Below are 12,287 nucleotides of genomic sequence, written 5' to 3'. Positions count from 1 at the left end.
CATGATAGCTTGAGGAGCATATCAGCAGCGAAGGAAGGTGGGCACTTCCTCACAGACTGCCCAATCACATAAGGAGCAGTTCTATAAATGCTTGCGCTTCGGCCGAGGGCGTTCTTTTTGGAGAACTGGAAGGTGTCGTTTGGTCGGGTTTTGTGAAGCACGGTTTGCCGTTACTAGTCGCGAAGTGGAACTCGAAGGGCCCCTCGACTGCAGGCCAGCCTTCCTCGAGTGCTGCGGTGGTCTGGGCTCTGCTTTAGTCCTTTTTCCCCCTCCATCTTCTGACTCCCTTTTTGCAGGTAAGACCGAGTCGGGCCTGGCTTTCCTTTGCCGCACCAAGCCTGTGATGAATTGCTTTAATTTCTGACACCTCGTATGAAAACTGCATGTGCAGTCTGATTACATTGCAAGACTGAGGCTTGGGGGCTCTGCCTTTAATCGGAAGGGCCGGGAATGAAAAGTTACCAAAAGTAAAAATTTCTGGTGTTTGACTTTCAGAGCATTGGTGAGTCGGCGGCAGACCTTGACGGTAAATCAGCTGCGTCCAGAGTCTTAACAATGGGCAGGAGGGTTTGCTGGTAAGCTGGGCATCTGTGTATCTGAATTGCTTTGCAATAAAGTGGAAGTCCAATCTTGGTTTTCAAATGTCGTTATTTCACGTACTGCACAAGGCCTAGTTTGTCCTCAGGTGGTCTGCACAGGGCCAAGTCATGAATGTAAGGCCTGTTTAGAGCTCTGCTCTAGGGTGAGCGTTTAGCCTGTTGTTTCAGTAATGGGTTATGGGGCACTCTAATCTTGATAATCCAGGTTCCGTGGGGGACTATTTTGGTGAGGGCATTTGCACATGTGGAAGTCAGAATAACCCACAGGAGTCCGTGCTTCCACCAGGTGAATTCTGGGGATATTAAGTCAGGCTTTCTTGTGAATGCCTTTATCCCCACGAAGCCATCCTGCTGGCCCTGGAAGGTGATTTCCCACAGATGACACAAACTCCAGAAAACATCTTTATTAATAAAGACTTTGGGGATGGGTTTTAACTCGAGTTTGTGGCTTGGGCCAGTCTGCTGAATGGTGACTAGGTTGTGTCCTGTGGTTTCCTGCCTACGTGCTAGTTTCCTCTTAGAGCTCCACAGTGGGCAGAAAGCAGGCTGCTGTGGCCTTGGGGCTAACAAATGGAGAATGATGGGTGATGAAGCCGGTCCTGCCTGGGCAGTATGCAATAAGCATGGTTTTTTTTAGAAGCTCAGCACAATACATGATGCTGTCCTCTCCACCGCAAATGCCCAGAAGAGGGCAGCAGAGTGCCATGGCATGGTTTGTATGCTAAAAGACCATTTCTGTGATGGCCACTGGGGCAAAAAGGGTGAGCATCAGCCTCAAGAGTCTTGAAAATGGGTACACTGGGGGCATCCATTGGGTCAGGTCAAGACTATACAGACTCCATACAACTTAACAAGGCAGGGTTGCTTCCTCAAGAGTGGGACTGAAGTCGGCCAGGTTCAGAGTCGACAGCAGGACACCCCTTGACCCTCCCTCTTGACGTAGTCGTGCAGCCTGAAGTGCGGCTCCCTGGGAGGCTGTGTGGATCGCTGTTTCAGCTCCCTGAAGAGCAGGGGTGACAACAGAGCACAATGCAGCCTGTACAGCCTCTTCCAGGCTTATGCCCTGGAACATGCGGGCGCTGTTTCTGTTCACTGCCAGGACTTACTTTGCTATGGCTGTGAAAGCCAAGTCGACGTTGAGGCCGGTCTTTGCGCTGGTTTCCATGAAAGGCAGCCCATACTCCTGCAAACAGCTGCTGCCAGCTAGGTGCTGGCCGAATGGGGGCAGCCCAAGAGTTACAGCCTTAAGGACACCCTCGTCACCCACCCTGTTTGGACTCACCTTGGCCAATTTCTCCCCATCTTCCCTCTTTACCACGCGTTCTTGGGCAGAATCAACCTGGTCCAGGCACAGAAATTTTGTTAACGCTTGCCCGGCTTGACCTGTTGGGCCAGGCTGGAGAGGACAGGCTCAGACTCCCACCTTGTTTCCCAGCAGCATGAGTACCACGTCCTGCTGGGCATATTCCTGGATCTCTGTCAACCAGGCCTGTGTGGGGAAAGCTGGGACCAGTCTCAAGGCTGGTCTTTGCCCTCTTGTGCCACACCTCTTTGGGTGCCTTTTCCTAGAAGTCCTCCCATGTGTGGACTAGAGGTACCCACCTCACTGGTACCTTATTCAGGTAACCCTGGTGATGGAGCCAAGTGTCACCCAGGCCTGTTGGGTTAGTGACTAACGAACCTGGCCACCATGAGCTCACAGGGGTTCTCTAGTTTCTATCCTTCCTATTAGCAGGGGTTTTTAGAACTGTAGGGACCTTGATGCCATCTAGACAACCTGGGCCCATTCCCTCGCCAGGAAGGCCACTGACCTGGATGTTGTCGAAGGAGTCTTTGTTGGTGATGTCATAGAGCAGCAACAGTGCTGGATACAGAAAGTAATGAGGATATCCCTGGGCCCAGTGGCTCCTTCATTACCCACATACTTTTAGACATTCCAAGTCACAGGACATTACATCACCCTCTCCTGCTGTCCCACAGTGTACCTTCTCACCCCCTGCCCCCATGCACTAGGTCACCCAGACTCCCTGTGGAGGAGAGCTGGTCCCCATATCTATGGGCTTACCATGAGCATCCCGGTAGTAGGCATGGGTGACACTTCGGAACCGCTCCTGACCAGCTGTGTCCCAGATCTGTGGCAACAGGCACTGGTCATACTGCCCAACCTCTCCCTGGTGTCTCCAGCCCCAAACCTGCATCCCTGTAACCTCACCTGTAGCTTCACCTTCATGCCATCCACGTCCAGAACTTTATTCTGAAACAGAACCAGCCAGCAACAGTGAGGATGCCTGCTAACCTCTGGCCTGGGGGCTCCTGAGGTTGAAGTAGGAGAGGGAGTCATGCAAGCCGTGACTGAACCCCCATGAGGGGAGGTTGGGGGACCCCTGTCCCACTTCTACGGCACCTGGTTCTCTTTCTGCTCTGAGAACTTAAACCAGACTACAGGTCACATTTATGTTTAAAATCAGATGCTCCTGGCAGCTGCCTGGTACTCCCTGCCACTGCCTCCAGCATCAACCCCCAGGGAGGGGATCCTCTCAGGTGACCCTGCCTGGGCCCTTCCTCAGATGGCTGCCCTGATAGTAGGTTATCATGGCCAGCTATGTCCACTTTGGGCCCTTGCTTACCCCCACTACCACCACTCCCAAGCACCAGGTCCCACACAGGTTCCGACTTGCCAAGAGTGTACTGGTCAGTGCATTACTAGTGCACTGTTCCTGCTTAAAGACTTCAACTGGCTTAAAGTCAGTGATGGTATAAACGGTACACTGTGCCTCAGTTTCCCCACCTGTAGACAGGGCACCTTTAACTTAGTAAGCTACTGTGTACACTAAGAACTACATCCTGCCTAGGAAAGCTAATTTCACTGCCCACCCCCACTTCAACCACTGGGATACCTATTCCTAAGGTGCTGGACTTAAGCCTGCCTGACTCTGTACTGTGCCCACAGATCACAGAACTATGGCTGGTACATAGGCAATATTCATAAACTTGCTGTCTGCAGGTCTAGACTTTTCAAGATTAGACACCAGGCTGGAGTGCCCACCCACCTGTCACCCCAGAGAAGGGTTGACTACAGGCTGGGGCCATGGGAGGCTAGGCCTGGCTCCCCTTCTCCAGAGCTCCTGCTCTGAGTGCTTCTAGGTCTCCAGGGAACCAGGCTCAGCCATCTGCCTGGCGAGGGAGGATACTTTGCCTTTCCTGCACCCTGAACAGGGGTGCAAACCACACAGTTCTACCTCCCTCACCTTCCACCCAGGAGCCAAGAGGATGGGGGTGGGGGGAGACCAGGATAGGCAAGAAACACCTGCTCAAGCTTGTCCTGCTCTCTCTGGCACTTCAACCTTTACATCATCCTGGACTCCAGGACCTAGAGGGCTTGAGGAGACCTGCAATCCTCAATAAAGAACAGTCCCCACTAGGAGGACCCCCCTTTCCTGTCCCCAGAATGGGCCTTCCTCCCAACCTCCTGCTAACTGGGTCTAATTAAAGGGTGAGAAAAATGCAAATTCAGGATTTGCCAAGAACACACCAGCACCCCAGCACATGAGATTCAGACTGGGCAGGGGGGTTGGGAAGGCTTTGATGCTGGAGCTCCCAGGACCCTGCCTGGGATCCTAAGGAGGTCTCTTCCAAGCGACACTGCATTGTAGGACCTAGAGAGTTCCCAGTACCTCCCATGGCCTTGGGTGCCCTCTTTGGCGGGAGAGCAGCATTGGCCTCCTGAGTGAATGAACAGGCCTTGAGTTCCCTCTCATTGTCACTACCCTAGGGCACAGGTATAGCTCAGTATAGCATCAGCCCATGGTAAGAGTAGAACTCTGTGCTGCAGTTGAATGCAGCTACTACCTTGGGTACTAGGAGGCTTCCCCAGGCCCCTCAGGTGTTGGAAGGCAGCTGGTTTGGTAGCTAAGCTCTCATTCCTGGGCCTATGGACACATCAGGAGGTGGAGAATCAGTGCCCGGGGTACTGGGAGGATTATGTATAAGAACCATCGTACAGCTGGACCCAGTCGGAGCTCAGGAGCTCAGCCTCCATTCTCACCCGGAAGTCGATGCCCACAGTGGAGATGAAGGTACCAGCCAGGAAAGCCCCATCCTTGAAGCGCACAAGCAGGCAGGTCTTCCCCACACCGGAATCCCCTACCAGCATGACCTAGAGCAGACAGGGGTCAGAGGAGTCAAGCTTGGAGCTGAGGGCCTCACCCACCTAAAGATGCTTGTGGTCTGCCTTGAGCCGTGGGGGAGGGGCGGGAGAGGAGATGAGTGTTCCAGGCCTGTAGGTTCAGCATAGCTTGGGGAAACACAGCAGCCATGGTCCCCAATAGTTTAGATGCTCAGCTTTTCTGCCGCTGGTAGTCGCGTGTCACCTCTCCCTCCAACAATGCCACCTCAATCAATGGGGAGTGAGGACCGCTGTCCCCATACAAGATCTTACCTACCCCTCCTCCATAGACATCATGCTTGATCTTGGAGGGCAGCATTTGGGGCCTATGGGGAGCAGAGCACGAGAGTGCAGCTGGAACCTCCTAAGAGACCTGTGGGGACTCAGTGCCAGGGGCTTCTTCAGTTCCAGCCAAGACACAAATCTCAGCAGCAAGGCTCAGTAAAGCTGTTCCAGACACACTGCTTTTGAAGTGAAAGAGGGACTAGGGACGATCTGTGGGCCCGAGGGGCAGACTGGCGAAGTCTCTCCCTCCCCCCACCAGCCCTGCTGCCCAAAGCTCCAAAACCCAACGATGGCCCTGACAGCAGAGGTCAGATTTACACAGCTTCAATTTTGGTCTGGGGGTGGCCTCTTTCCCCTCCCTCCCAGAAAAAGGAGACTTACAGCCCCCTGGAGGAGAGGGAAGGCAGCATATGGATGGGAATTGATGAGAGTGGAGTACCGGTAGGGCCCCAGGGTCGGGGAGACACAGCTTCAGGACTTGATCTTTCAGAACCCCTTGCTTGGTCTTACAGTAGGTGGAGTGGGGGCAGGCCCTGCCAGCTGTTGAATACCCCAGACCCGAGCCTAATAGTTGTGTGTGTGTGTGTACACGCCGGCATGCACGCGCGCGCGCGCAACAATCTAAGGTGCTGCCTGGCTAGCTGAGAGGTACTGCTCTGGTCAGTTCAGCAGCAAGGAGCCGCACGGCCCTGCACTCTTCCCCGAGGCCCTCCCAGTAGTCTAGTATCCAACGACACCTGCTGCACTCCCATGGCGGGGAGGTGCCTAGCTCACCTTGAAAGCAACGTCGTAGAGGTCTCCAGTGCCACCAAGTGAGGGCCGGCCGGACTGTGGGGGCCCGTTGGGTAGCGCCTCCGGGCCAGGACGCGCAGTCCTGGGACCTGCCAGACGGGGCCGATTGGCGGCGGTGGGCAGCGTAGAGGCAGCAGGCACACTCCCCGCCTTGCTCTTTGGGGTCTTCTTCCTGGACATGGTTCTCAGTGTGCTCCTGCTGCTGCCACCGCGCCCTGGGTCGTCCCACGCCCCGTGCCCGCCAAGCCAGACTCGGAACCGAACCCGTCCCGCAGCAGCAGCAGAAGCAGCAGCAGTGGCAGCATCTCCAACACTCGGCGCCTGCCCCGCCCCCGCCTCCCTGGCGGCGCAGCCACTCAGGCCCGGCCTCTCGCCGCCGCAGCCAATGGCCGCTCTGGGGCGGAGCCATGCAAATAACCCGCCGCTCCGGGGGCGGAGTCAGGAGGTCCCAGCAAGGCTCTAGGTGTTCACCGGAGGAGCATGCTCTGGTGCTCTGTGCCTTAGGGCCCCAGCTGTCTACATCTAGTGTGAAGAAGTACCAGGATCCTTTATCCTCGCGGCGCACTGTTCCTTACCCCAGTCTTCAATGTCCCAGCTCAGTAACCTAGCTCAAAAGACTGGGCCCCAGACCGGAGACGGGTGTGTTCTGAGGTGAGGGTGCTGGGGCAGAAGGTTTGCATGAGTAGACAGCCTGAGATTCTATTTCTTCTCAACAAGAGATGCCAGCCACCTGACCCACTTGTTCTCAGTGCTGCACCCTCCAGAGCAGGCACATCCAGGAAGCTCCTACACTCAGGCTTCACAAACAATCACTGCTGTGCCTGAGCACTTGGGGCTCGGCTGATCAAAGGCATGGTTGGTACGGTTCACTTTGCCACCTGCGCTGAAGCATGGGCATCTGAGGGGGGAAAGGAAGTGGGTATCACAGCCAGCATCAGGCCCCCTGAGATAACCCTTGCAATACCCCTGCCCTGAGAGCCTAGGAGATAGGAGGTTCCTTCCCCAGAAGTGACTGGTCCACAATCTTTCCATCCTAGGTTCATCCAAAAGTGATCAGTGTTGATTCTCTAGACCCCCAAACTGGTCTGGGACCTGCTGTACCCACCCCCAGGATCTGATCCTGCTGCCTCACCTACGCTGACCTGAGGAGCGCTCTCTGAAGCCACTCACCCAAGACACTCCAGTCTGGAGAATGAGACTTCAATGATCTGAGATGAGCCCAGTGGGTGCAGGAGGGTGGTACCTTTGAGACAGGGCATTTCTTGGTGTTCCTCTGGAGTGGCCTAACTGTCCTCCAAGAGGATTGCTGTCACCAAAACTCTAGTCTCTTGGAGGCCTCCTGAGCCTTCTCTGCTGGCAGTGGCCAGAGCATGAATAATTCACTACCTCTGGGACTCAAGGCCTAGAAGGACCCAGATGGAGGCATACTGTCTAGAGTATTTCCTAGACAGGACCTTGCTATGGCCTGCACAGCAGAGGCCTTGGAAAGCTTCCCTACACTGACTGCTGACATGTGTTAGGTGTACTAGTCTGTGTGGTGGGTATTGCTACAGTCCCCAATGGTCAGATGGGAAAACTGAGGCCCAGAAAGGCAACAAAAGGAGATGCTGTCCATGATCATCAGGCCAGCACATGGCAGAGATAAGGCTGCTCTGGGAAATTCTGGCTTCATGTCCTATGGCTCAGCTTCACCCTTCAGAGACCTATTATTGTAGAGCAAACCCAGGGAAGCCCTAGGTCTCCTTTCCTTGTCTCCTTTTACTGGCTTCCTACCTCTTTCAGGCAAGTCTCAAGATCTGTAAGTCCTGACCTAGAGTGGGGGTACTGGGCTCCTACTGTGGCATTCCCTGAGGATGCCAGATACCCCATTCTCACAAAGCCAGCCTCAGCTGGGAACCTCATCAGCCTGTGCCTACTTGCTCTAGGAAGTAGATCATACAGTCTCCTTCCAGCTGCTGCCCAAAATATGTCCAGTACGTGGGATAAAAACAAAGAGTTCAAGTTTGGATGCTCTGGGGTAGGGGCTGCAAGTGGGGAATTCTGGATGTGAGTAGTGAATATAAGGCAGGGAACTAGGAAGAGAGAAGGAACAAGCAAGCTAGGAAAGGTCAGAGGGCAGCAGAGGAGGGGAGCTTCCAGCTGCAGAGGAGACAGACTTGCCTTTAAAATGAGAAGCATCAAGCCCCACAGTTCTGCTCATCTTTGATCACTGTATCTCATGGCTCTTCTGGTTCCATCTGTTTCTCACCCTGGAATGTAAGCTTTCTGGGCACAGGAAGCAGCTTGTCTTGGTCACTGCCATATCCCTGGCAGCCAGCTCCTGGCCTCAATAAGCAGTTACTAAATTGGTGAAAGAAATGTAAGTTATAAATTAGGCATGGAGGTGCAAGTCTTTAATCCTAGTACTTACGAGGTAGAAGTAGGCAGTTCTCTGTGAGTTAAAGGTGAGCCTGATCTACACAGCAAATTCCAGGCCTGGCAGGGCTACACAAGGAAAACCTGTTGTGGAATATTTGTTTAACTAGACAAAGATGTGTTGCATTTGTTTATGTTGCGGAAGATTGCTTTTACTATGTAAAGGTGTGTTACATTTGTTTACACTGCATTTGTATAATGGTATAAAGATGTGTTGCTTTGCCTGCCTAAGGCCCCTGATTGGTCTTATAAAAAGCTGAATGGCCAATAGCTAGGCAGTAGAGGGATAGGTGGGGCTGGCAGCAGAGAGAGTAAGTAGAAGAAGGCATCTAGGCTCAAGAGGAGAGAACAGAGAGAGTGAAACACCTGGAGCCAGCTAGGCAGCCGCCAGATGGACAGACAGACATGGAAAAAGCAGGAAAAGTAGGTCACACAGAATGAAGGAAAGGTAAAAAGCCCCAGGGCAAAAACGTAGATAAAGAGAAACAGGTTAAAATAGGTTATAAGAGCCAGTGGGACAAGCATAAGATAAGGCCAAGCGTTCATAATTAATATTAAGTCTCCATGTCATGATTTGGGGACTGGTGGTCCAAGAAAGCCTGATGCAAAACCCTGTCTCAAAGTTAATTAATTAAATAATTAAAATAAAAATAAAAATAAAGAGTTGGGTGTGAGGGGCATGCCTTTAATCTCAGCACTTGGGAGGCAGAGGCAAGTGGATCAAGGCCAACCTGACCTACACAGTGAGTTCCAGGACAGCCAAGGCTATATTGAGACCCCGCCTCAAAGTACAAAACAACAACAAAAGAAGATGGATAATTCTTTGGTATTTTTCCCAGTGGGTGGGTCTATGTCTCCTGCCCTTGAATCTGAGCAAGAGCAATGATACAACAGACGTGACCCCATGTTTCTTGTACCCTAAGACAGTAGTTTCCAGAAGCTGGCTGCCATGATTAGAAAATGCCCAAGCAGCCAGTGGAGAAAAACTGAATAAGCCAGATCTCTGATAGACGACACACAAGCTCAGTGGATGATGCCATGCAAGATTTTGCTATGTAGCCCAGACTGGCCTCAAACTCACAATCTTCCGGCCTTAGCCTTCCGAGTGCTGGGATTATAGCAGGCCACTATTCTCTTCTAGAGACGAGGCTTTTTAAACCGTGGTTTCCTATGTATTTGGGAGATGTTTGTTACATAGCAATAAATAACTAATGACAGCTCAGAGCAAACCTGAGGGAAGGGGCCAGTTTGGTGAGAAAGGGTCAGGAGGGTGTGAGAGCCTCAGTCTGGCCTGGAGTCCCCCAGTCTCTTAGAGGAGCAGTGCTGGCAGTGACCAGCCCCCAAGGCAGGGAGTTAGGACTGGCTATATGTGCCCCCCTGGGAAGTGTGGTCCAATCTTGGAATGGAAAGATGGCTCCATGCTTAAAAAAATAAATAAATAAAATAAATGGAGCCACCCAGGTCTCCTTGAATCTTGCCTTTGAATCCTCTTACAGCCCAGACTTCTGGTCTTCTCATGCCCCTTCGCTCCTGAAACCTTTTTCATTTAACAGTTTTACTTTATTTTTTTATTTTATTTATTATTATTATTATTATTATTATTATTATTATTATTATTATTTTTGGTGGGATAGGGCTTCTCTGTGTAACAGTTCTGGCTGTCCTGGAACTAGCTCTGTAGACCTGGCTAGCCTGGAACTCAGAGATCCACCTACCTCTGCCTCCCAAGTGCTGGGATTAAAGGTGTGTGCCACTTAGCCTGGCTTCCTGTAACATTCTAAGTGGTCTTTCTGGGAGTCCAAGCCCTTAGCTCTGGTGCAGCATGTGCCATGAGTCCCCAGCCCAGCCTCTTTCAGGGTCTCCATTTTCCCTAGGCTTCCAGCTTTACCCCCACACCAGAATTTGGACTGTGCCGGAGTACAGTGCAGGCAGGAATAAGAGCCATCTTCTTGACCTTACAGGTTCTGCTTGGAACCCTGCTTCCCAGGTTCCTCCTGCCCCTATTTCCTGCACCCTGGATGCCCTCCAGTGGTTCTCTGGAAGCTAGCTCTGTGGCCTCTGTACCCATCTGAAAACTTCTTGAGGACAGATTCTATGCTGTCTGCTCCTGTCCTCACTGGCACTGAAGGGAATGGCCTGTGATAAAGCAGCAGAAAGCTAGACTGGACTTCAGGGGTCCTCTAGCAGGGGTCCTTTGGCAGAGCTCCCAAAGTGTTCTCAGAGCACTTCATGAGGAGTCAGACCCACAAAACTCAGCTATCTAAAAGCCATAGGACAGAGGTCCCTTTCTTGCTGTGTGACCCTGGATATTTGGCATCGCCTATCTGGACCTACTTCCTGTTCTGTGAAATGTGGAGGAGGAGTTGATCTCCAAGGGCCCTTCCTGCTCAAACACCTTATGTTCTATGAAATCCTTGTGAAAGTTGCCATGGAAACATCAGAAGAACTGCAACAGCCCTGAATTATATGAGAGAGAGAGAGAGAGAGAGAGAGAGAGAGAGAGAGAGAGAGAGAGAGAGAGAGAGAGAACACTGAGTCACCCTAGAAAGCAGGTGATGTCAGAGGAATGTTGACTCTGGCACCCAAATGTAAAGAGGCCACATATATTCTGCTCCTGAAAAGACACCCCCAGTAGCCTACTCATTTTGGTGGTCCTAATATCCTGGGTTCTGGTAGTAAGAGGTGAGTGACCATCTGCCTGAAGAACCATCTGTATGGGGTCCAAGCAGAGAGTAGCCCCTTCGCAGGTTAAGACCACAGTGGCTTATTCTGCAGAGATGCTTCTCTACAAATGAAGGTGAGCTTTTGCACAAGTCACTTTCACAGGACTGGGGTGTAGCTGGTGCAGAGCTCTCACTTGGCACGCAAGAGGCCCTGGATTTCATCACTAGCACTGAGCATAAAAGTCACCTTCCCAATTTTCTTGAGGGTCATGGTCCCTAAGTCTGTACTCCTATGGAGTCAGGGACCACTTCTCAGTAGTGCTGTCTTCCAGCTTCTGAGTAAAACCCTCTTGTCAGCATGGGGGCTGTGTGGATCCATATTCCCGAACAACATTGGAGAGCCTGAAATGACCAAACAGTCCCTTGCTTTACCACATAATCAGAGCCACCACTGATTGACTTCTGTGTGACTGACTTGCACTGTGCCTTCTTTCTTTCTTCTTTTCTTTATAGCGGGGGAGTGGGAGGTGCTGTTTGATTCAGGGCCTATGTTGTCTGGTTTTGTCAAAAATAGTTTTATGAGTATCTAGTTTTAATATATCAATAACTGCGTATGTTTGAAGTGTACAAGTTGGGGGGCTAGGGAGATGGCTTAATGGGTAATGATGTGTAAGTTGGGCAAGCTTGAGGACCTGAATTTTGATTTCCAGCACCCATATTCAAAAAACAAAAACAAAACCAAAAAAACAGCCTTGGCAACATGTGTCTGTAACGCCAGAGCTGGCAAACGGAAATGGGAATTCCAGGGATTCAATGATAATCTAGTCTAGCTGAAACATTGACCTCCAGGTTCAATGAGAGACTGTCTCAAAAGCTAGGACAGGGGCTGGAGAGATGACTCCGTGGGTAGGAACAGTTGACAGCTGCTGCTCTTGCAAAGGACCTGGGTTCAGTTTCCAGAAGACAATTTACAGCGGTCTATAACTCCTGTTCTAGAAGATCCAGTGCCCTCTTCTGGGCTCTGTGGGGACTGCATACATGTAATGCACTTAACATATATACAAGTAAAACAGTCATGCAGAAAGAATACAAATAAATAAATCACTTTTTAAAAAAGAGTGTCCTGATATCACATACCTTTAATCCCAGCACTCAGGAGGCAGAGGCAGGTGGATCTCTGTGAGTTTGAGGTCAGCCTAGTCTACAGAGGGTGTTCCAGGATAGCCAGGCCATACAGAGCAAACCTGTCTCAAAAAACCAAAAAAAAAAAAACAAAAAACAAAAAACAAAAAAACAACAACAACAAAAACCCGGGGGTGGTAGTGGGGAGTAGCTGGGAGTGATGGTGCAGGCCTTTAATCTCAGCAC

The 12,287-nt window shown here is 51.5% G+C and overlaps 1 protein-coding gene, 1 long non-coding RNA gene and 1 other non-coding gene across 5 annotated transcripts; 2 read left to right on the top strand and 1 right to left on the bottom strand.

The window, feature by feature from the left end:
• Positions 1-120: 120 nt before the first annotated feature.
• Positions 121-633, top strand: LOC128123095 (uncharacterized). Its single transcript, XR_008222567.1, has 2 exons — positions 121-296; positions 496-633. It is a non-coding gene; the product is annotated as an uncharacterized LOC128123095 (long non-coding RNA).
• LOC128123552 (small nucleolar RNA SNORD60) lies at positions 336-418 on the top strand. The gene has a single exon (XR_008222727.1). It is a non-coding gene; the product is annotated as a small nucleolar RNA SNORD60 (small nucleolar RNA).
• A 355-nt stretch (positions 634-988) lies between the features above and the next one.
• On the bottom strand, positions 989-6,174 carry Rab26 (RAB26, member RAS oncogene family). 3 transcript variants are annotated; one of them, XM_052759081.1, is made up of 9 exons: positions 5,824-6,174; positions 4,645-4,755; positions 2,812-2,853; positions 2,665-2,731; positions 2,411-2,463; positions 2,023-2,088; positions 1,882-1,938; positions 1,706-1,809; positions 989-1,599 (listed from the first exon to the last, which is right to left on the bottom strand). In XM_052759081.1, the coding sequence occupies exons 1-9, from the start codon at positions 6,019-6,021 to the stop codon at positions 1,497-1,499; spliced, it is 801 nt and encodes a 266-aa protein (XP_052615041.1). In that variant the 5' UTR covers positions 6,022-6,174; the 3' UTR covers positions 989-1,496. The 3 variants fall into 3 exon arrangements, with proteins under 3 accessions (XP_052615041.1, XP_052615042.1, XP_052615039.1); XM_052759082.1 differs by having other exon boundaries at positions 1,706-1,782; positions 5,824-6,173; XM_052759079.1 differs by having other exon boundaries at positions 1,706-1,938.
• Between the last annotated feature and the right edge of the window lie 6,113 nt (positions 6,175-12,287).

This window comes from Peromyscus californicus, unplaced genomic scaffold (assembly GCF_007827085.1).
Source record: "Peromyscus californicus insignis strain IS unplaced genomic scaffold, ASM782708v3 Scaffold_3__1_contigs__length_106647218, whole genome shotgun sequence".
NCBI classification, from domain to species: Eukaryota; Metazoa; Chordata; class Mammalia; order Rodentia; family Cricetidae; genus Peromyscus; species Peromyscus californicus.
This window is presented reverse-complemented; position numbering and strand designations above follow the sequence as displayed.

What these genes read in the sequence shown, in the direction of transcription:
- Rab26 (XM_052759079.1), bottom strand. Translation starts at nt 6,021, where the DNA reads ATGTCCAGGAAGAAGACCCCAAAGAGCAAGGCGGGGAGTGTGCCTGCT. An exon ending in CTACTACCGGGATGCTCATG is followed by an intron (nt 2,464 to 2,664) that starts GTAAGCCCATAG and finishes TTCTGTATCCAG; the next exon opens with CACTGTTGCTGCTCTATGAC. An exon ending in ACTCCTTCGACAACATCCAG is followed by an intron (nt 2,089 to 2,410) that starts GTCAGTGGCCTT and finishes TTCCCCACACAG; the next exon opens with GCCTGGTTGACAGAGATCCA.